General features: G+C 39.4%; 1 protein-coding gene across 6 annotated transcripts in view; it reads right to left on the bottom strand.

Moving 5' to 3' along the window:
• Rabep1 (rabaptin, RAB GTPase binding effector protein 1) overlaps window positions 1-21759 on the bottom strand; it is a 97840-nt gene that overhangs the window by 60531 nt on the left and 15550 nt on the right. For all 6 annotated transcript variants that reach the window (XM_076542777.1, XM_076542779.1, XM_076542778.1 and 3 more), the window contains exon 2: window positions 5047-5175. In XM_076542777.1, the coding sequence (XP_076398892.1) occupies window positions 5047-5175 (129 nt within the window). The remainder of the gene's footprint in view (window positions 1-5046; window positions 5176-21759) is intronic.

The raw sequence follows: 21759 nt of genomic DNA, 5'->3' as shown, positions 1-21759 counted from the left end.
TTGTTGCACTGTCTATGAGGACCTCTGGCAAAATAATAAAGTACTAACAACAGAATACAGAAGTTCCTCAAAAAACTAAAAGTAGAACTATTATGTGTTCCAGCTATACCAGGTTTCCTGCTTGAGGCTCCCAAATGCTTGGCTTGGATTTTGTTTAATTTTCTCCATGTTTTTATTAACAAATATTAATTGTACATGAATTATGCATAATGAATTTCACATTTTCATACATGTATATAATTTTGACCATATCCCCTCCCACTCCTGATGACCTTCCTCTTCCCAATCATTTCCCTTTATACTTTTGTCTTTATTTCTTTCTTTGTTTTTTGTGAGCCAATAACTTTAATTAAATTTGTCTGTTTATTAGTTTCCTCCAGAAAATTTTTTAGTATTATTTTTATTTTATATATATGAGCATTTTGCCTACATGCACATATATGCAACAGGTACATGCTAGCAGAGGCAGAAGATGGCATATATTTGCTGGAACTAGAGTTAAAGACAGTTGTGAGCAGCAATGTGGGAGCTTAGAACCCAATCTGGGTCCTCTGCAAGAACAGCAAGTGCTCTCCTCAGCCCAAAAAACTTTTTTTTTTTTAAACTTTTCTGTAAGTGAATTAGAATAGGTTTTTGGTGTTTTTTAGTAGTCAAATTTATCAGTTTCTCACCTTTGTATAATTTCTTATGTCCCAAACATTCCCTGTTTAGTTTTCTTCTGGCAAACCTAGGTCCTACCATTTACTTCAGTGACTGTGCAGGTGATAAATGCTCTTAGGATTTATGTGCATCAAAGATGAACTTTATCCTCCACTTCAAGAACTCAGCTAAATATTAAAATTCTAGGTTGACAGGCATTTTTATGTACTGTGATGATGTTATTCCATTGTCCTCTGTCACTTGAAGGACTAATGTGGTATTTCCTGGGTTCATTTGCTATTGATGTAGCTGTTGTTCAGACAGGCTCTTGCTATCTATCTCCAGGCTGGTCTCAGATAACGCCACCTCCCAAATGCTGGATTCACATGCACATGCCACCATGCTTGGCTTATTCTCTACTTCAGTATTTTTTGTCTGCAAGTTCTCTAATTAGTTTTTATTTATCTTTATTTCTTCATAGTGTTTTGGGGTTTTGGTATTTTTGTTTTGTTTGTTTTTTGAGACAGGGTTTCTCTGTGTAGCTTTGGTGCCTGTCCTGGATCTCGCTCTGTAGACCAGGCTGGCCTGGAACTCACAGAGATTTTCATGGCTCTGCCTCCTGAGTGCTGGGATTAAAGGTGTGCGCCACCACTGCCCAGCTATTTATTCATAGTTTTAATTGTAATTTTTAAAATATTCCTTGTTTCATATCCCTATCTAAATGAACATATGTCACCAGAGCACCAGGCAAATTATAGCCATGTGTAAAGTCCTTTTGGACACAACTGGAAAACTCAACCTCCATTTCTATCATTTTCTTCCAGTCTGTCGTCTGGAGCATCAGAGAACAGGGCCTCACTAACAATCTGGACTGAGATTTCTAAAGCATAAGCACTGCTGTAGTGCTAAGCACTGATTGAAGCTGGTTAAAGGAAGAAGGTGCAATAAGATTGTCTTTTTAAAGTTTAATAGAAAATCAACAAAACTTTCTGAAATTTTATAATATTCCCAACTGAAGTCAGTTTGAAAAAAATGCACACTAAGACAAAAGCAGGCAGTAAAAAGAGGTCAAAAAGTAGCCTAATCATCTCTTTTATTGGTAGTCCTCATTACTGTTTGCATTTACAACTCAGTGATATTCCAAATAAATGCAAGTCCAGCAGTTATAGTAGCAACAGAATTGTCCCTTCCAGGGGAAAAGCAGTGTTTGGACTTCTGAATCACCTTGACCTATTTTGCCAAAAGACAAAGACTGCTGAGCACATCAATACTACATTGCACACTGTTTATGCCTGTGACCATCATAAAGACTGGCCTCCACCTTCATAGCAGGTACAATAATAACCTGCTAGTTGAAAAGAAAGGGTTGTTTTTGTTTGTTTGTTTTTTTGTTTTTGTTTTTATGAGACCACTTGGCCAAGACGTTTGAGGTCATCCCTTCATTTTTATCCATTTATTTAATGGGTTTTTTGTTTTTGGTTTTTTGTTTTTGTTTTTGTTTTTTTTTTGTTTTTTTTTTTTGGCCATTCAGTTCTTTTTTTTTTTTTTTTAAATTGGCCATTCAGTTCTTTATTAGACCATCCCGTGTTTTAGACAGACACAGTATCACAACTTCACCGAGTTAAACAAATGCAACGTAAACAAAAGTAACACACCTTAAGATAATATTCTACAACAGAGGAAGAACAAAAGAAAAAAATCCTGCATTGTTACAAGGTTTTACACAATATTGAATGCTTTCTTTCTTTCTTTTTTTTTTTTTTTTTTTAGAGCCGAATGCTGTTTATTGAAGGAGGACGGAGTTCTTAAATATAGGCTTATAGCACAATGGGAGAACACGGGAGGGCAGATGTTCGAGATGTTTTACAATCTTGCATCTAAGCTGTTATCGCCCTTTATGCAGGATACACAGACAAGGAACTTCCCTTAAGTATTCAGGAGGGTGGAACCCGGCAGGGAATTAGCATAGGGAGGATATCAAGGTCACGGTCAGCTAGCAAGGCAACAGTTACCCAAAACGGGGGGCGGGGAGGGGGGGCAGGGCCCTACAGGTCCCCCTTTTACTAAAAATGAGCTTCTGACTTAGGTTGCGTGGGACATCAGCAGGTCACCTTACCCGTCATGGAGACACCTGCCCAGACCACACAGGCGCTCTGTCTTAGGTTGGTGAGCGCCCCCCAGGTATTACCCGTCTCTGAATACTCATTATCATAAAGGCTCAATCTTGTGTGAGCTGCAGAGTTAACTGCTGCCAAAGATCTGAAAGTGGCGCTGGGCTTGCAATCTGTTTGTTCGACATAGAAAAGATCAACAGAAGTCCTAACCTACCCATAGCCAGTAGGCTAAAGGCAACTGAGCCATTCCCTTCCTTAACGAGCTACTGGTGAAATTATTAAGGCCACTCCACATAGTTAAAAGGGAGGTTTATTTTGTGGGGTAACTTACAAGTGAATGGATAGTTCACAGAGTCTGGGAAAGGCGTGGCGCAGTCTGGCAGTGTTCTCTGGAGGACTCTGCTTGGTCTACCTCCAGCGTCCAGGGTCCAGGAACTAAGAGAGCCTGCCCATCTGGAACCCGGGTCTTTAGCATCCTCTCTCAGCCCAACCTTGTAGGCGTGATCATTACTGAAGCCTCAATGGGGATTAGAGCTTCCAGGTCAAAGCTAGAATGGCTACCCACTACATCTCCCCCTTTTGTCTAAATAAGAAGGTTCTAACCTAATACAAGACTATATACAAAGGAATGGTTATCAAATATTGTCCAGGAGTAATGAAGGACAATGACCTAGATAAGATGGAACTACAATCAATGTAAACAATATCAAGCAAGAAACACATACTAAAATCTAGGGAAGTCTAGAGCGTGGGTAAATGGCATGTTACAAAGATCATTCCAAAAGGTGTCCTATCCTAAAGAACCTGAATCTAATACTTAATATATTCTATCTAAGATATTACATATATACTAAGGTGTAACTATAACTGCTAGTCTTCAATCTCATCAAAGACCTGAGAAGGAATATAATGGTATCTGAGAAATGGAAGATGGATGCAAGCAACTTTCGTGAATCTTGCAAGAGTAGACAGAGACAGCTGGCAGCCTGGACAGTCACAGAATGTTTCTCAGCATAGTTGGTACATTCAAATTGGCTACAGGCCTAGAGTATCTGACAGACCATGAAGGCTTACAGAAAAAGATTCTTTCTCTGAAATCTGCTAACCAGGATTTACATAAAAATATTCTTTCTCTGGAATCTGCTAACCAAAATTTACAAAACAGGTTTGTACTTGATTTTATTGATAATAAATATGAATATTTAATGGATAGAACACTAACTCTCCAGAGTGAAGTTGTAGCTACTCAGATACTATATAAGGAAGAAAGATTATCATTAATTGATAAGATAAGGTCCATGGAATCATGTGTTTCAAAAGAACATAAAAACTTCCATGATTCCATGAGAAATCTGGAATCCCTTGCAAGAGAGGAGGTTTACTCCCTAGAACAGACCCTAGGTGCTTGTTTGCAAGCCCTGGAGGAAACTCTCAATAAACATGACAAGGGACCTAATAAGCAAAAGGGCAAGACCATACATCTCCAAATGGCTCTTATACAATGGCTTATCCTGTTATCACCCATGAGAAGCCAGCAGATGACACATACCCCAGCCATATATGACATATACATTACACCAACCATTGGATCACAGGACCCTCATCCCAGCTCCTGACTCAGCAAATGTGGGATACGACCCAAATATGTGTACTCCTAAGAAGGTTCCCAGGTAAGCCTGATACTGATGTAGTTGTTCCACAATAACACCATGGACACCATATTTATACTGCTTCTAGGCCAATAGCTAGAATGTAAACACCTTCCCTGACCCTCCTAAATTATATCCCCCACAAGATTTACTTTACTTAAACACTCATTTAACAACTGATAACACAAAGACTCTATATCTGTTTACCTCACCTTCAGTTCAATCAACCTAAAGGATCACATGAGTTTTGCTACCATTGTATGCCCAGCACCTACATACAATGTATTTCACAAAGTAGGTACTTAACAGTATGTATTGAGAAAATAATTGAACACTTGTTCTGTAAATTCCATGAAATGTCAGTTTCTACACAACATACCCAGGGACTGTATCTCAAGTGTTAAGAGCAGCCAACTACAACTAAATATCATTAATGTCAGAAAACAAACAAACCTTAATGATGCATTTTCCACTTGCTCCCCAACTCTACTGAAAACCCTAGTTCCAAAAGGCATTATTTTTATATCACACGCACACACACTCTCTCTCATGGTTCATTCAATCACAAACAAACACTGTAACATCAGAAACTTAACATTTAAAAGTTTTGGCAGGGAAGTTGGGAAAGAGACCAGCGAACTTACCCTCTTTAGCCAAATATAGCTCCTTAAATTTTGCTCTCTTTTGATTAAATTCTTGCTCAAGCTGCTGCTGTGCACGTAAAAATTCTGCATTAATTTTTTCCAATTCTGCTACCCGTTGCTGAAGAGAAACTGGAAAAAGAAATACTAGTTAACAAGTAATAAATGTGTTTACATATAAGTTTTAAGAATAAACTAGTCATCCAGTTACATACTACTATATATACATGGAACTAGTAGGGAGGCTGAAATCCATTATATTCTAGGAAGTTACAATTTTTTTAAGAAGCCAGACACTTCTATTAGACTTTATACACATACTATGAACAAGTCATATACAATGAAACAGAGATCACAGAGAACAAAGTCAATTTCAATACAAGAGCTCTTAACTCTCTTTAGTACACTGACAGAATGTTAATCCACAGTTGGAATTGTTAAATAGTGACTCAGTTAAACTACTTATCCCACAGCTAATGCTACTGTCAATGTTGCTACTTCCTGTTTCTTTGTTATGAGTAAAATCTAATGGGCTCCCTGGCTAGGACAGTCATAACAACTGGAACTATTCTTCCAGTTCCAGAAGACCCATTACATTATATGGAAATTGTTACCGTATGGAAAAGACACAAACCTGTGGATCTGTGTCACAGCTCCAATACTGGCAGATCATCTGTTTTCAGACAAGTGTTACCCATAGTCTTAGGAGCTTAGGGGCTCAAGACTTGGTGCTCAGACTGTCTATTCTGGTCAAGGCCAGGGCTGTTTTGGTTAAAACACAAACCTTTGACTCAGCCTTAAGGCTATCAATATAATCCCTTCAGGAGATATTTATCAGCACTATCTAACCACTATCCAGTTACCTCGGCCAGCAGAGGTCCCCTTTCTCTACTATACATCACTGGAAACAATGGCAATCTGCCCACATTATAACCAAGATCCAGGATTATCTTTGAAGGCCACTCCTTACCCTCAAGCTACTGCTCAATTCACAACTGATTTTATAACACTTAGAAAATTATAGCAATGGTTAGAACTATAGCTCATTTCCTCCATCTTCTTTTCAAAGTTCTCTGCAATAAGGATACATGTCTCTAACAAATACTAAACTAAGCCTTGTATTAGTTCGTCCCCATATCCCTAGGCTAGCTTCCTATTTGACAGTATTAGTACAACTCACAGCTGGAAGAGGAAGACTGCTGCTTTGAGCTCCATGTCACTAAAGGCAAAGTGTCATTTTGAGATACATCTACAGATAGACAATGACACCTGACAATTTGAAAGCTTTTTTTTTTCTTTTTTTTGGGGGGCGGGGGAGAGAAAGGAGGGAGAATATATCAGAATGCACCATGTAAAATACATGAAGAATAACACTGGAAGAGGGATTACCATCTTAAATCATAAGGAAATTTAGTCCTTGAGGCCCTTATTTCTGCTATTACTTATTGTTAAATCCCAATGGTTAAATTAATAATTTTCCCACATAACACTAAAATTACTGACACTACTGACTACCACAAAAATAAACAAGATCACTGAAAATGAAGGAAACAACCATTCCACAATGGACATGCACTTCAAAATACTAACATATTTTTAAAAAATACCATGTAATGTAGCAATTTAAAATAAATGGAGAGAAAGAAGACCCTTTGTTCATACTTTTCCCTACATCCTATCCCATCACATCTTCCACCAAACCATACACATGCACAAAGACTCATGCCATTCATCATTATATTTATATTTAAGTTAAGACTAATGAATCAACAAAAACAAAAATGCAACCCTTAAAATTACAACTAAAGCCTGGCATGGTGGTTTGTACCTGTAAGCCCAACACCTGGGACTCTGAAGCAGGAGGATTACCATGAGTTTGAAGCTAGCCTGGACTACAGACTGAGACACTCACATAAACTATTTTTAAAATATTTTTCCAGCCAAACTTTGTGTTTCCACTACTCCCTACTCCATCCTGTCTCTGACCTACACAGTTCAAATCCAAGTTCACACCCACAAGTCTGACTGGTACTCTCCACTGGAATATTGCAATTCCAGGAATCATGATCCTTGAAGGTATACCAATAACTCCTCTATTTTCATTTTGTCTTTGTGTAATTTTCCAAAGAATCTATCTCAAGTACTCCAAGCATACTGAATTTCTACAAAACAGAAAAGCCAAAATAACTGCTTTTCACAAGCATGTCTTTAACATCACACCTAGAAAAATCAATTTACCCCAAACAGACAGAAATTTACAAATAGGTATATCATAATAATATTAGCAGGCAACCCACAAATCAAACTGAAAAGTTCATCAAATGAAAGTGGCATATTACTTTTCTAACATGATGACTAAATAGTTCACAGTGATTAGGATATATTCAAAAAGTAATTAACACGGAATATAGGGGGAAAATGATGTTAGCTGTCATTTTAAAATTGAAAGTATTGGGCCGGGCGGTGGTGGCGCACGCCTTTAATCCCAGCACTCGGGAGGCAGAGCCAGGCGGATCTCTGTGAGTTCGAGGCCAGCCTGGGCTACCAAGTGAGCTCCAGGAAAGGCGCAAAGCTACACAGAGAAACCCTGTCTCGAAAAACCAAAAAAAAAAAAAAAAAAAAAAAAAAAATTGAAAGTATTGGGCTGGAGAGATGGCTCAGAGGTTAAGAGCACTGACTGCTCTTCCAGAGGTCCTGAGTTCCATTCCCAGCAACACCATGGTGGCTCACAACCATCTGTAATGGGATCTGGTGCCCTCTTCTGGCCTGCAGTCATACATGCTGTATACATAATAAATAAATCTTTTTTTAAGAAAAAATAAATAATAAAATCGAAAGTATTTATTGGTTAAAGAAAGAAATACAGAGATTGCCAGGCAGTGGTGGCACACACCTTTAATCTCAGCACTCAGGAGGCAGAGGCAAGCAAATCTGAGTCCGAGGCCAGCCTGGTCTATAGGGCAAGTTCCAGGACAGCCAAGGCGACACAGAGAAACCCTGTCTCAAAGCCCACATCAACCCCCGCAAAAAGAAAAAAATACAGAGATCAAGTCACTCTGTAGCTACAAAACACTAGAAGTCACTGCTAACTTTATCATTCTCATCAAGTTCCATGCTTACTGACTTCCAGGTCATACCCCTCCCTGCTACACACAAACTAACTAGTGTTAACACCAGCTTTCAACAATACTGAATCTTTTGGGATTTAGTTACGTGGAGTTTTAGTTTATCAGTTTTCATAAACATAGCCCATACATTATTACCTTCATTTGAGCACTAAGGGGGAAACCATCTGATGCCAAGGTTACATTTATTTATTTACTTAACTTACTTACTTATCAAGGACAGGAAGAGGGAAAAGGACAAGGTCTCACTATATAGCCAGCCCAGGCCAAGGCAAATCTAGAATTTGTTATGTTGCCAAGGCTGACCTGGAACTCTCACAGTGATCCAGCTGCCACACACTGCCAGGTACTTGAATTAAAGGCGTTTGCTATGCCATCATGTCAAGCCTCTGTGGCTCCATTTGTTTATTTAGGTTTTTCAAGAGAATGGCTACTTTTAATGCTTGCTATCCAAAGAGAAAAAATGACTGTCATTTACTCAAAAATGTCTGAATTAAGCAATAATAATCCAAAAATAAAGGGGAAAAAATAAAATCATAAATAAGGAAAAGACCCAGTAATTCTTACGTATTTTACCTTTCCTAGTTTTACTGTTGTTTACTGAGACAGTCTCAACTCTCTATCCTCTTCCTTTGTCTCCCAAGTGTTGGAATGCAAGAGTGGGCCACCACCACCTTGTCTAGCTTAATTTTCCCTAATTTTGATATTAAAGAACAAACAGTAACTTAAAGCCCCAAGCTGTGTCCTACTATATACCTCTAAAAAAAGAAAATACTAAGTTCGATGAGACAAATGAGAAAAAGGGAAAAAGAAATCTGGGTCAAATTTTACTGTAAGTAGAAACTTTTGTTTGAAGATTTTCCTCAAGATCCAAATACACCCATTTCAAGCCACAGAACATCAATGCAGGAAGGGGAAGAATCTGAACAGTTCTTGAAGCCCACAAGTCTTGACCAGTATCATCACCTGATTTTTAAATGAAACTACCGCCAGGCACAGGGTATGCGCTGCCAATTCAGCTACTCACGAGGCTAAGAGACCACTTCAGCCTAGGAGTTCAAGCCCAACTGGGCAACACAAGATCTTGTAAGAAAGAAGAGAGTAAAGGAGAGGAGAGAAGGAGGGTGAGGGAGGAGAAAAAGCATGAAATGAAATTATTAGGTACGGTAGGTATAGTCATTTAATGAAATACCAAAGTCAGAAAATGTATAGTAAATGAAAAGAACAAAATACAAAATTGCAAATGACACAATATGAACCATATAATATAATAAAAACAGACTGGAAAGGATATGCCAGGCCATGGCAGTGGAAAAAGCAGCCACACACCATCTGCCACACCTAACTGGGAAAAGAAGGAAAAAAGCTCCTGTCAACATCAGCCCAGGTCATGGCATGCTGCCATCAGGAGTTGGCAGAGCAGAAATTCTCTAGGCAACTTGGAAGGGAAATTCATATGGCCAAGGATATCCTGAGGGAAGCAAGGCTGCATTCTGATGAGCTGAACTGGGTACCAGAGTTGAATCAGAAGAGAAACCCAGCAGACCACAGAGCTCAGGGAAGAATGCACAAACAGCAATAAAAGAGCCCTAAATACATCACAAAAAAGCAGAAGTAAAGCCAATGTTTGGGGCTGGAGAGACGGCTCAGGGATTAAGAGCATTATCTGCTCTTCAGAGGACTCAGATTCAGTCCCCAGCATCTCCATGGAGATTCAAAACCCTCTATAACTCCAGACCCAGGGGATCTGATGCCCTCTTCTGACCTCCTTGGGTCAGGCACATACAGGGTGCACATACACACACAAAAGCAAAAAATTCAAACACATAAAATAAGTAAATCTAGGGGAAAAAAAGCTTGGTAGTGCACACCTTTAATCCCAGCACTCAGAAGGCAGAGGCAGGTGGATCTCTGTGAGTTCAAGGCCAGCCTGGTCTACAGAGAGAGTTCCAGAACAGCTATACAGAAAAACACTGTATGGAAAAAACAAAATTAAAATAAATAAACAAAATAAAAATAAAAAATAAATACCCTTATGTAGGGTTAAAGGGATAGCTCCATTAGTAGAGTACCTGCCTAACATGCATACATCCCTGGATGTGACCCCCCCAACACCCTAGATACTGAGCATGATAGCATATGCTTGTAATTTCAGTGTTTGACAAGTGAAGGCAGAAGTACAAGTTCAATGCCAGCCTTGGCTACACAGCAAGTTCAAGGCCAGGATGAATTAATTACAGGAGACCATGTCAAAAAACAAAAAAACAATTAAAGAGAAAAAACCTCATGTTCACTGGTCAGTTAAGTCTAGCACTCAGAAGGCTGAGGAAAGCCCAAGAATTCCGGGCCATCCTGAGCTACACTTTGGACCCTGTCTCAAGCAAACAAAATCTTGGGCGGGGAGATAGCTCGCAGGTACAAGTACTTGCTACAAAAGCATTAGGGCCTGAGTTCAGATCTCTAGCAGCTGCATAAAAGAACCAAAAACTTTAAAAATTGAAGACAATTAACCAACGCCTATGTTGCTCAGCTGTAGCTGAACCTGGGTCCTCTGCACAGGGACTCTGGTATGGACTTTTACAAAATGGTCATGAGTTCCTGACTGGGAGACTTGGTGAGAGGCGAGTCAGGCGGCTGGAGGTCTTGGAACCAGCATGGAAAACGGCCTTGCCAGAGTGCCCAGAGTGGCAGTGGGCGCAGGCCCTCCTCAAGCATGTGTAGCAGCTGTCAATGCCAGGCAGCAGCAGTAGCTGCTTAGACACAGGAGTTTGAATGATGCCAGTGCCCCTGGGAACAGAGATGCAGTACACCAGCACAGAGCTACACCGGCCTTTTTGATACCTTTGCATAGGACAGTATGAGACACAGAGGTCATAATCCTCAGAAGCTTCCTTACAAAAGGACAAAGGAGAAACTAACCAAGATGGCCCCTCAGATGGTGGTAGTAGCTATCCTTGGAGCACTGGAAACCAAGGCCAACTTGACCACTGTTGTCTATGATGGTGACAAATGCCTGAACGTGGTCTGCCAGCCAGCTCACCCCGCTTCTTCTACACTAGCATGATCTCAAAACCTCACTCTCAGACTCAATGGGCAGAAATAAATCTCCAAGGGCTTGTACCTCTCTCAGATGAGGGAGCCCAACTTGGTAGCAAGCCTCCAGGCTCTCACATTATATTCCAGAAGTATTCTAGCTATGAAATTACTATTTTCAGGCTGAGGGAACAGCTCACTGAGTAAAGTGTTTGCCTTTCAACCCCCAGAACCCATATAAAAAGCCAGTCATAGTGGTGTGCTCTTGTAATCCCAAAGCTAGGAAGGCAAAGGCAGTGGGGTCCTAGGACTCACTGGTTAGCCTAGCTGGTAAGCTCCAAGCCAATGAGAGACCTTGCATCAAAGAAGGCAGACAGCATTACAAAGGATGATACTCACATGCACACATGCACATATTTAAAAATTAAAAAATAAAAATCCAGGAAAGGGCTGAGAGATATCTCAGGGGATAAAAGTGTTTGCCACAACAAGCCTGACAACCTAAGTCTGATCTCTGGAACCCACAAAAACCAGATGTGGTTGTTTGTATCCACAATTCCATCACTCCTACACTGAGATATGGAAACAGGAAAAAGGGCTGGAAGCACACTAACCAACCAGATAGAGAATACAGAGCAGCAGTAGCAAGAGAGGCCCTGCTAAGAGCACCAACTCCCAAAAGTTGTCTTCTGACCCCCACATGAGCCCCATGGTGCACACCACCATCACCATCATCATCACCATATTTAAAATCCAAGGAAGGGGATAAGAGTTATAAATGAACTCCTAGACATTAGTAATCATGACACGTGAAAGATGGTACATCTACATACTAAAGTTTTGTTTTGTTTTTTACTTTTTTGTTTGTTTGGTTTAGCTTTGAGATAGTTTTCAGGCCCTGGTTGGCCTGAAACTCAGTGTTCTACCTGCCTCTGCCTCCTGAGTGCTGGGATTAAATGCATAAATTTAAAGCTAATTATTTTTATGTCTCATTATTTCTGTGTTTGAAATCAGCTGAAAAACAATGTACTCACATAATATCATTCCTCCATCATTCTAGACACACAATTCATAAAGGAGAATTGTTAATAAAAAAAAAAAAAACAAAACTATCTCATATCAATTCCTTTAATATAAAATAACTGGTTTAAGATAATCTGAAGTTATTATCATTTACAAGAACAAAAGCCTGATACAACATAAACTGTCATTTAGAACCATGTTTTATTAAATTGTAAGACAAATCAGTTTCCCTTGTATGCAGTTAACACAGAAAATGTAAAATGACATAATTCTTCATTCTTTCTACATTTGTGCTATAGCTTGGCTACACTATAGTATCTATTCTACATTAGGGATTACTTATCAGAAGTTCATAAATAAATAATAACACAAAGGTTATATTTTATTTACAAGGAAATTGAATGTGTTATTTATGAACTTTTCAGAACTATCAAGGTCATAGGAAGAGAGGGACTAGAATCTTGATAACGAGCTATCATCCTACCTACATGTAGGTGAAGATTATATTTAAGGGTAGGAACATGAAAACTAAAGAAGTTTCATGGGGAGAATGCAGATGTTAACATCTGTCAGGTAGGGAAAATCTCAAAGCTACAAAAAAAAAAATGAATTATAACAGGAGTTACAATTAAGAATCTCCTATGTGCTGGGTATTGTGGCACACGCCTTTAATCCCAACACTCAGGAGGCAGAAGCAAGCAGATCTCTATGAGTTCAAGGCTAGCCTTGTCTATTACACAGCTTGTTCCAGGCCAGCCAGGGATATATAATGAGACCCCATCTCAAACTAAACAAACAAAGAACCCCATATTTATTTGATATGTGGCAATCAGTATAACAAAACAGTTAAAGAAACAAGCTCTGGGATTAAACACGAATGGAAGGGTCAGTCTACCTCTTACGAGCTGGCTTTTATTCATCTAGGAAAGTGAGAACTAGTGCTAGCACAACCTACCCTTAGAGGGTACATTTCAAGGCAAATGGCTATGTGGTAATCAATAACAAAAGCCTTAAAATTTTATGTAATCTTTAAATAGGCAATTTCCCCACTAGGAATTTGTCCTAGGGAAGAGATCATGGATATGTGTGTAAAGGTTTTATTCTAGAAGTATTAATGACCGCAGAACACTTGAAACTCTAGAACATCAGTAAAATGTGAATATGGTATACCCTCCCTTATCTATAGTCTCATTCCCATAGTTTCCAATACCAGTGGGCAACATATGGGAAATACCAGAAACAACTTGTAAGTTTTAAACTGTACACTCTTGAGCAGCATAAAGAACTCACACCTTCCCACTCCAGCCTACCCAGGATGTGAATCATGTCAGTCCCACATACCCACCAGTGACTTGGTAGCTACTATCACATGCTTCTGATCATATAACCCTCACTTAACAATGATGTCAAAGCAAAAAGTAGTGATGTTGGCAATTTATGGAAGTGAAAGGGAAGTAGTAAAATGCTTCCTTCAGGCATAAGATTAAAGTACAAGAAGATATTTTGAGAGAGCTAGAGACTGCACTTACCCAACTATCACATTTACCCAATTATTATAATTGTTCTGTTTTATAATCAGTTACTACTAACCTCATACTGTGCCCAATTTGTATTTTAATGTAGGTACATATATATAAGGAAAGAAAGCAGAGAATATATTGAACTCATTATTACTCATGATTTCAGATCCATCTGGGGTCTTTGGAACATATCCCCCATGGATAAGGATCTGTAGTGTCTACCAATGGAAAATTCATAAAATATACTACCTACATGCTAGAGATGAAACCCTGAATGTGAACACATCAAATTCTACCAATCAAAAAGAAACAAGTATGAGGCAGGCATGATGGCGCAGGCCTTTAATCAAATCACAGCACTTGGGAGGCAGAGGCAGAAGGATCTCTCTGTGAGTTTGAGGCCACCCTGGTCTACAGAGCGAGTTCCAGGCCAGCCAGGGGTACACAGAGAAACACTTTCTCTAAAAACCAAAACTAAGGAAAAAAAGAAAGAAAGAAACAAAGTACTTCCTATACTAAACTGTGGTGAATGGGCCAGGCAGTGGTGGCACACACCTTTAATCCCAGCACTTGGGAGGCAGAGCCAGGTGGAACTCTGTGAGTTCGAGGCCAGCCTGGTCTACTGAGTGAGATCCAAGACAGGCACCAAAACAACAGAGAAACCCTGTCTCGAAAAAGAAAAAAAAAAAAAACTGTCATGAATAGAATAAATTCCAATTTATTTTACCACATTAGTATAATCACGGTTAAAAAAAATCTAATGAAATAGTAAAGTGAAAAATTATGCCAATCTCTAAAATGCAATTGCAAAGATTTTCAAATTAGCAAATCAAATGCAGAATAGCAAACCGTCATAACCATCTAGAGCTCATCTCAGAAACACTAAAGCTGTCTAACATCAGGAAATCCATTAATGTAATTCATTTTGTTGAACAATTCAAAAATATGTAAAATAGCTCCATGAATCATAAAGGAAAGGAAAGCAATTAAGGATATCTCTTTTATTTAAAAAAAAAAATTACCAAATAGGATGATTCATACGCCTGAAGTTGGCAAACATAATGAAGAAAGTAGAAAAAGAACAAATATACCCCCAAAGAAGTCAAAACTGAATCTACATGAGGGAAACATAGCACTAAACAAGAGACAGTAGAAAACAGGAGCGTGGATCCCTGGCAGATCTGAGAAGACAGACTTCTTGACACGTATGCCCAAAACTGAACCCTTTACATTTTAAACCACTAGCAGTTGTATTTCCAATTAATCTCAGGCAGCAGTATTACTAACTGGCAATAAAAGAATAAATCAAAACTTAAATGTGTGGCACTTGGGAGGCTGAGGAAGGAGAACCAGCAGTTCCATAATAAACCACCATGGCTGGCTGAAAAAGGAAAAGTGCAATAATGGTGGGACTGTAACCCGGGGATAGAGGGCTTGCCTAGCACGTGGGAAACCTTGGCTTTAATGCCAGAACTGCAACACACACAAAGACCAACTAATAGATATAAACACATATACATAGTTATATATATATATATATATATATATATATATATATATATATATATATATAATGCATTTCTGCATTTTGTTTTCCATGACCAACAAAAAATTTTATCTAAAATTATTAAATATTTTAGAAAAGAAAAATAACGTAAGTGAGTGAAAGACATAGAAAATCTCACTTAAAAAACAACTCACACAAAAAAAAACTTAAGAAAGGTTGGGCATGGTGGCACAAGCCTTTAATCCCACTTCCTAGGAGGCAGAGGCAAGTAGATAGATCACTGTGAGTTCAAGGCCAGCCTAATTTACATAATGAGTTTCACAACACCCAGGGCTATGTAGAGAGTCACTGGTCTCAAAAACACAAAAAATTAAAAAAATAATTTGAGAATTAAAATAGTATTAGCCAGGCATGATGCCATATACCTATAATCTCTGCACTTCATTCAAAGAGGCAGAGAGAAAGGAGAATTACAAGTTTGATGCCAGCCTGGTCTACACAGTGAGCTCTAGGACAACCATGGCTACACAGTAAGATCCTATCTCAAAAGAAGAAGAAAAAGAACACTGAAAAACTGGAGCTGAAGAGATGGCTCAGCAGTTAAAAGCACTAGCTATTCTTCAAAAGGACCTGGGTTTGATCGCAGCACGCACATGGTTGTTTTCAACCATCAATAACTCCAGTTCCAGAGGACCCACTGGCCTCTTTCCACAGGCCCACATTTAAAACATACAGGCTAAAATGCACACATAAATAGAAATAAATTTTTTTAAAGAATACTGAAAAACTTAGCCACTATTTTTTTTTAAAGTTTATACACTCAAAAAAGAAAATGGGCCGGGCGGTGGTGGCGCACGCCTTTAATCCCAGCACTCGGGAGGCAGAGGCAGGCGGATCTCTGCGAGTTCGAGGCCAGCCTGGGCTACCAAGTGAGATCCAGGAAAGGCGCAAAGCTACGCAAAGAAACCCTGTCTCGAAAAAACCAAAAAAAAAAAAAAAAAAAAAAAAAAAAAAAGAAAATGGGTGAGTATCTAATTGTTTTTAAGAAACAGTGAGTCTTTAGGATCACAATCATAATCACCAAGCCCAGTAAACTTATATATTTTGATTAAGGACACTGTAAGAAATAAAAATGAAACCAAAGATTAATGTTCAATGATGTTTGCTGAAGAATTATTTAACAATGAAAATGTATTTTTAAAAAAAAAGCAAACTTGGGACTTTGTTTTAATTGTGTACTTTTTTTTTAACGACATGAAAATTTACTCAACTAAAAAAGATACAATAGGAAATGAAAAATCAAGGGGACCTGAGTCCCAAGTATTGGGGGGGGGGAGCTTTTCAAGACAGGGTTTCTCTATATAGGCCTGGCTGTCCTGGAACTCACTCTGTAGACCACCAGGCTGGCTTGAACTCAGAGACTCGCCTGCCTCTGCCTCCAGAGTGCTGGGATTAAAGGCTGCGCCGCCAGGTCCAGCTTCTACTCAACTTTCATTTATTTAACTCAGAAGCAGGAATGATGCCACTTTTAAAAAGATTAAAGAATTACCTGAAGCCGGGCGGTGGTGGCGCACGCCTTTAATCCCAGTACTCGGGAGGCAGAGCCAGGTGGATCTCTGTGAGTTCGAGGCCAGCCTGGTCTCCAAAGCAAGTTCCAGGAAAGGCACAAAGCTACACAGAGAAACCCTGACTGGGGGGGGGGGGGGGGAGAAAAAAAGAATTACCTGATATAACTAATGCACTTATATTGATATAATAATTGTAAGGATGTAAGGGCTGGAGAAGGCTCAGCAGTTAGGAGAGTACACTGCTCTTGCAGAGGACAGGAGCTCAGCTCTTGGTACCCATGTCTGGTGGCTCACAGCCTCCTTTAATTCCAGCTCTCTAGAGTCAAGGCTCTCTTCTGGCTTCCACAGGCACCTACACTTTCATGTGTACATACACAGATAAACATAAAATAAAAAATTTAATCTTGAACAAACACACACACACACACACACACACACACAAAAAAAAAAAAAACCTGGTTATTGTCCTTAGTTAATAACTCAATGACAACATGTTTTCTTCTTATACACATTACTGGGAGTCAAGCCTGGGGTCCTAGTGCATGATGTTTTAAAGTCTTGTCTTGGACAAGAAGGACACAGTGGGTAAAAACATATGTATTCATACTGAATTTTATCTGAATAAATCAATACTCAAAAAAAAAAAAAAAAAGCCAAGAAAAACTCCAAAGATTCACAAAGAATTTTTGGCTCTTTAAATACTAAAACATTACAAAAGAGAGAAAAACAATAAATGTAACTATGCAGTATGACTATAGTATCATCAACTAAATGGCAATGTGTGGTGATATTGTGAACAAATAAAATTTCCCTGACAGAACAAGCTACTAGATTAAACATAGAGGCCAGACACTGATGGGACACCCCTTTAATCCTAGCAGTCAGGAGGCAGAGGCAGAGATCTGTCTGGCTCTCTGTGAGTTCAAGGCCACTCTGGTCTATATGAGATTAATCCAGTCTAAAAGAAAAATAGAGCCAGGCAATGGTAGCACACACCTTTAATTCCAGCACTTGGAATCACATACCTTTAATCCCAACAATAGGAAGGTTGAGACAGGAAGTGATATGGCTGAGCAGAGAAAGGAATATAAAACAGGAGGAAACAGGAACTCGGCTCTTTCAGGCAGAGGAGTTGGTGAGGTAAGAGGTGGTGCTGTGGCTTGCTCTGCTTCTCTGATCTTCAGTTTTCACCTTGATATCTGGCTCTGGGTTTTTATGATAAGACCATTTAGGATTCATACAACAGCAATGACAATACTGAATTAATCATTGCATGATGCAAAAACAATAGCTAGCCATTTATCTGATTCCTTAGATCAAAATAAAATCTCAGTGATCCAATATTTAAAAGTAAACACTAGAAAATAGCAGGCAGGCCTGGCGGTGGTGGCGCACACCTTTAATCCCAGCACTCGGGAGGCAGAGGCAGGCGGATCTCTGTGAGTTCGAGGCTAGCCTGGGCTACCAAGTGAGTTCCAGGAAAGGCGCAAAGCTACACAGAGAAACCCTGTCTTGAAAAACCAAAAAAAAAAAAAAAAGAAAAAGAAAAAGAAAATAGCAGGCAGAACATAAACTTTTGATGCCCCAAAGAAAAACACTGATAATAGAGTCACATAAAATTGAAAATGCTTCCATATGCCAAAACATAGAAGTTAAAAAAACAAGCTGGCAGAAAAATTTGCTGCTCCTGTTGCACATGACAATGGTCAATTTCTCCATACAAAAAAGACTCAAGTTCACTGACATACAGGGCTATCAGCACTCTTATACCCTAACTGCCAGACCTGCCTGGAAAAAAACTTGGTACTTAGTCAGGAGGTGGTGGTGCATGTCTTTAATCCCAGCACTCAGAAGGCAGAGGTAGGTGGATCTCTGTCAGTTTGAGGCCAGCCTGGTCTACAGAGCATGTTCCAGGATAGACAGGACTACACAAAGAAACTTGTCTCAAAAAAACAGAAAAATAAAATAAAATAAAAACTTGGTACTTGCATTAAAATGTTTAAGTGTGTACACATATAGAAATGTCATTCAAAGACGTATACAAGAATGTGCAAAGATAAGAATGTACAAGGATACTCACCACAGAACTGTGATAGCACAAATACTCATCAATGGAGTGCTTTTTAAATTACAGTGTATCTACATCAATAAAAATGAATGATTTATTTCAAATAATGACAAGATGGGTGTAATAGCAAGCACCTGCTGTCCAAACACATGGGAGGGTAGGCAGAACAACCATTTGACTCCTGTACTTTGAAACTAGCCTAGTGAGGCCAAGTTTTAGCAAACAAAAGATGAAAATAATGACATAATAACTTAGGGTTTTTTAGTTTTTTACTCTTTATGTATATATGTGTTCTGCTTTCACTTTTGTATGTGAACCCATGGAGCCAGAAGTGGGCATGAGCCTCTGGAACTGGAGGTACAGACAGTTGTAAGCCATTGTGTGTGGGAGTGGAATTTTCTGTCCTGCCAGCCAGCTCCCAAATAACCACATGGAAATTTATTAATTATAAAACCTTAAACATAGCTTGGACTTGTTACTAACTAGCTCTTACAACTTAAATTAACCCACTCTTTTTTTTTTGGGGGGGGGTGGTTCAAGACAGGGTTTCTCTGTGTAGTTTTGGTGCCTGTCCTGGATCTCGCTCTGTAGACCAGGCTGGCCTCAAACTCATAGAGAATCCACCTGGCTCTGCCTCCTGAGTGCTAGGATTAAAGACATGCACCAAAACCACCCAGCTAACCCATGTCTTTTAATCTACATTCTTCTATGTGGCTCGGCTACATCTATTCTGTATTGCCCATGTTGCTTCCTCTGCAGCTCACAGTATGTCCTCATGACTCTGCCTTTCTTTTTCCTAGCATTATCTCTGCCCTGAAAATCTTGTCTAGCTATTGACCATTTAGCGTTTTATTAAACCAATCACAGTAACATACTTCACACAGTGTAAAGGAATATTCCAAAACAAATATGTGGATACTAGGAATGGAAGCCAGAGCCTCTAGAAGTGCAGCCAGTGCTCTCAAGTGCTGAGCCATCTCCCCAGCCCTCACATATCAATCTATAAAAATCGGGGTTAACAAAAGGAAGCTCAAGCCGGGCGGTGGTGGTGCACGCCTTTAATCCCAGCACTTGAAACAGAGCCAGGCGGATCTCTGTGAGTTCAAGGCCAGCGAGAGTCTACAGAGTGAGTTCCAGAACAGCAAGGGCTATACAGAGAAACCATCTTGAAAAAAGAAAATAAATAAATAAATCCAAAACTCCTTGGTTGGTTGTAAACTCTTCTCCTGCTCAGGTTCCACCTCTTTTTTCAAACCTGAGCAATACCCATACTCCACCATACACCACCAATGCATTAACTGCTCTTCACATTACCACCTCACAATTCCCCTTCTCCTCTCAGGTATCAGTTCCAGCTATCAAAAAATATATATATATTTAAGATTAACAGATAAAACTATCATGTACAACATATTCTTAAGAGTGTATATGTGCAAAAAAAAAAAAGGAGTGGGCTGGAGAGATGGCTCAGAGGTTAAGAGCACTGGCTGTTCTTCCAGAGGACCTGAGTTCAATTCCCAGCAACCACATGGCTGCTTACAACCATCTGTAATGAGATCTGGCTCCTTCTTCTGGCCTGCAGGGATACATGCAGGCAGAACACTGTATATATAATAAATAAATATTTTAAAAAATTATTTTAAAAAAAGCGTATATGTGCAATAAAAACAGAACAAACATTACCAAACTCTTTTTATGAGGCTACAGTTACCCTGATATCCAAACCACACAAAGATGCAACAAAGAGAATTACAGATCAATCTCCCTCATGAACATTGATGCAAAAATACTCAATAAAGTATTGGCAAACCGAATCCAAGAACACATCAAAGAAATTATCCACCATGATCATGTAGGCTTCATCCCAAAGATGCAAGGATGGTTCAACATACAAAATTCTGTCAATGTAATACACCATATAAACAAACTGAAAGAAAAAAACCTCATGATTATCGCATCAGATACTGAAAAAGCCTTTGACAAAATCCAACACCCCTTCATGATAAAGATCTTGGAGAGATCAGGAATACCAGGAACATACCTAAACATAATAAAAGCAATTTACAGCAAGCCTACAGCCAACATCAAATTAAATGGAGAGAAACTCAAAGCGAATCCACTAAAATCAGGAACAAGAAAAGGCTGTTTACTCTCCCCATATCTATTCAATATAGTACTAGAAGTTCTAGCTAGAGCAATAAGACAACAAAGAAGATCACAAGGATACAAATTGGAAAGGAAGAAATCAAACTTTCACTATTTGCAGACGATATGATAGTATACATAAGTGACCCCAAAAATTCTACCAGGGAACTCCTACAACTGATAAACACCTTAAGTAATGTGGCAGAATGCAAGAGAGACAAATGGATCACCATGGGAAGGGGAAATAGATGAGATCTCCATGAGTAAACTGGGGATGAGAGGTGGGCAATGGAGGATAGGGGATGGAGGATGAGAACATAAGGGAACAGATGGTCGAACTGGAACAGGGATGGAGGGGGAAAGCAATGAAAGAGATATCAGCCGAGCGGTAGTGGCACACGCCTTTAATCCCAGCACTCGGGAGACAGAGCCAGGTGGATCTCTGTGAGTTCGAGGCCAGCCTGGTCTACAGAGCGAGATCCAGGAAAGGCGCAAAGCAACAGAGAAACCCTGTCTCAAAAAAAAAAGAGGAAGAAAGAAAAAAGAAAGAAAGATATCATGATAGAGGGAGACATCATGGGGATAGGGAGAAACCAAGTGCTAGGGAAGTTCCCAGAGGGTGCCTGAACTGGCTTACCCCAGTAATCAGATCAGTGAATACCCTGTCATCATAGAGCCTTTCTCCAGTAACTGACAGAAGACAATGCCGAGATCCACTGAAAAGCAC

Source organism: Peromyscus maniculatus, chromosome 8 (assembly GCF_049852395.1).
Source record: "Peromyscus maniculatus bairdii isolate BWxNUB_F1_BW_parent chromosome 8, HU_Pman_BW_mat_3.1, whole genome shotgun sequence".
NCBI lineage: Eukaryota > Metazoa > Chordata > Mammalia > Rodentia > Cricetidae > Peromyscus > Peromyscus maniculatus.
The sequence above is the reverse complement of the archived record's forward strand: the minus strand, read 5'-3'. Positions and strand labels throughout refer to the sequence as shown.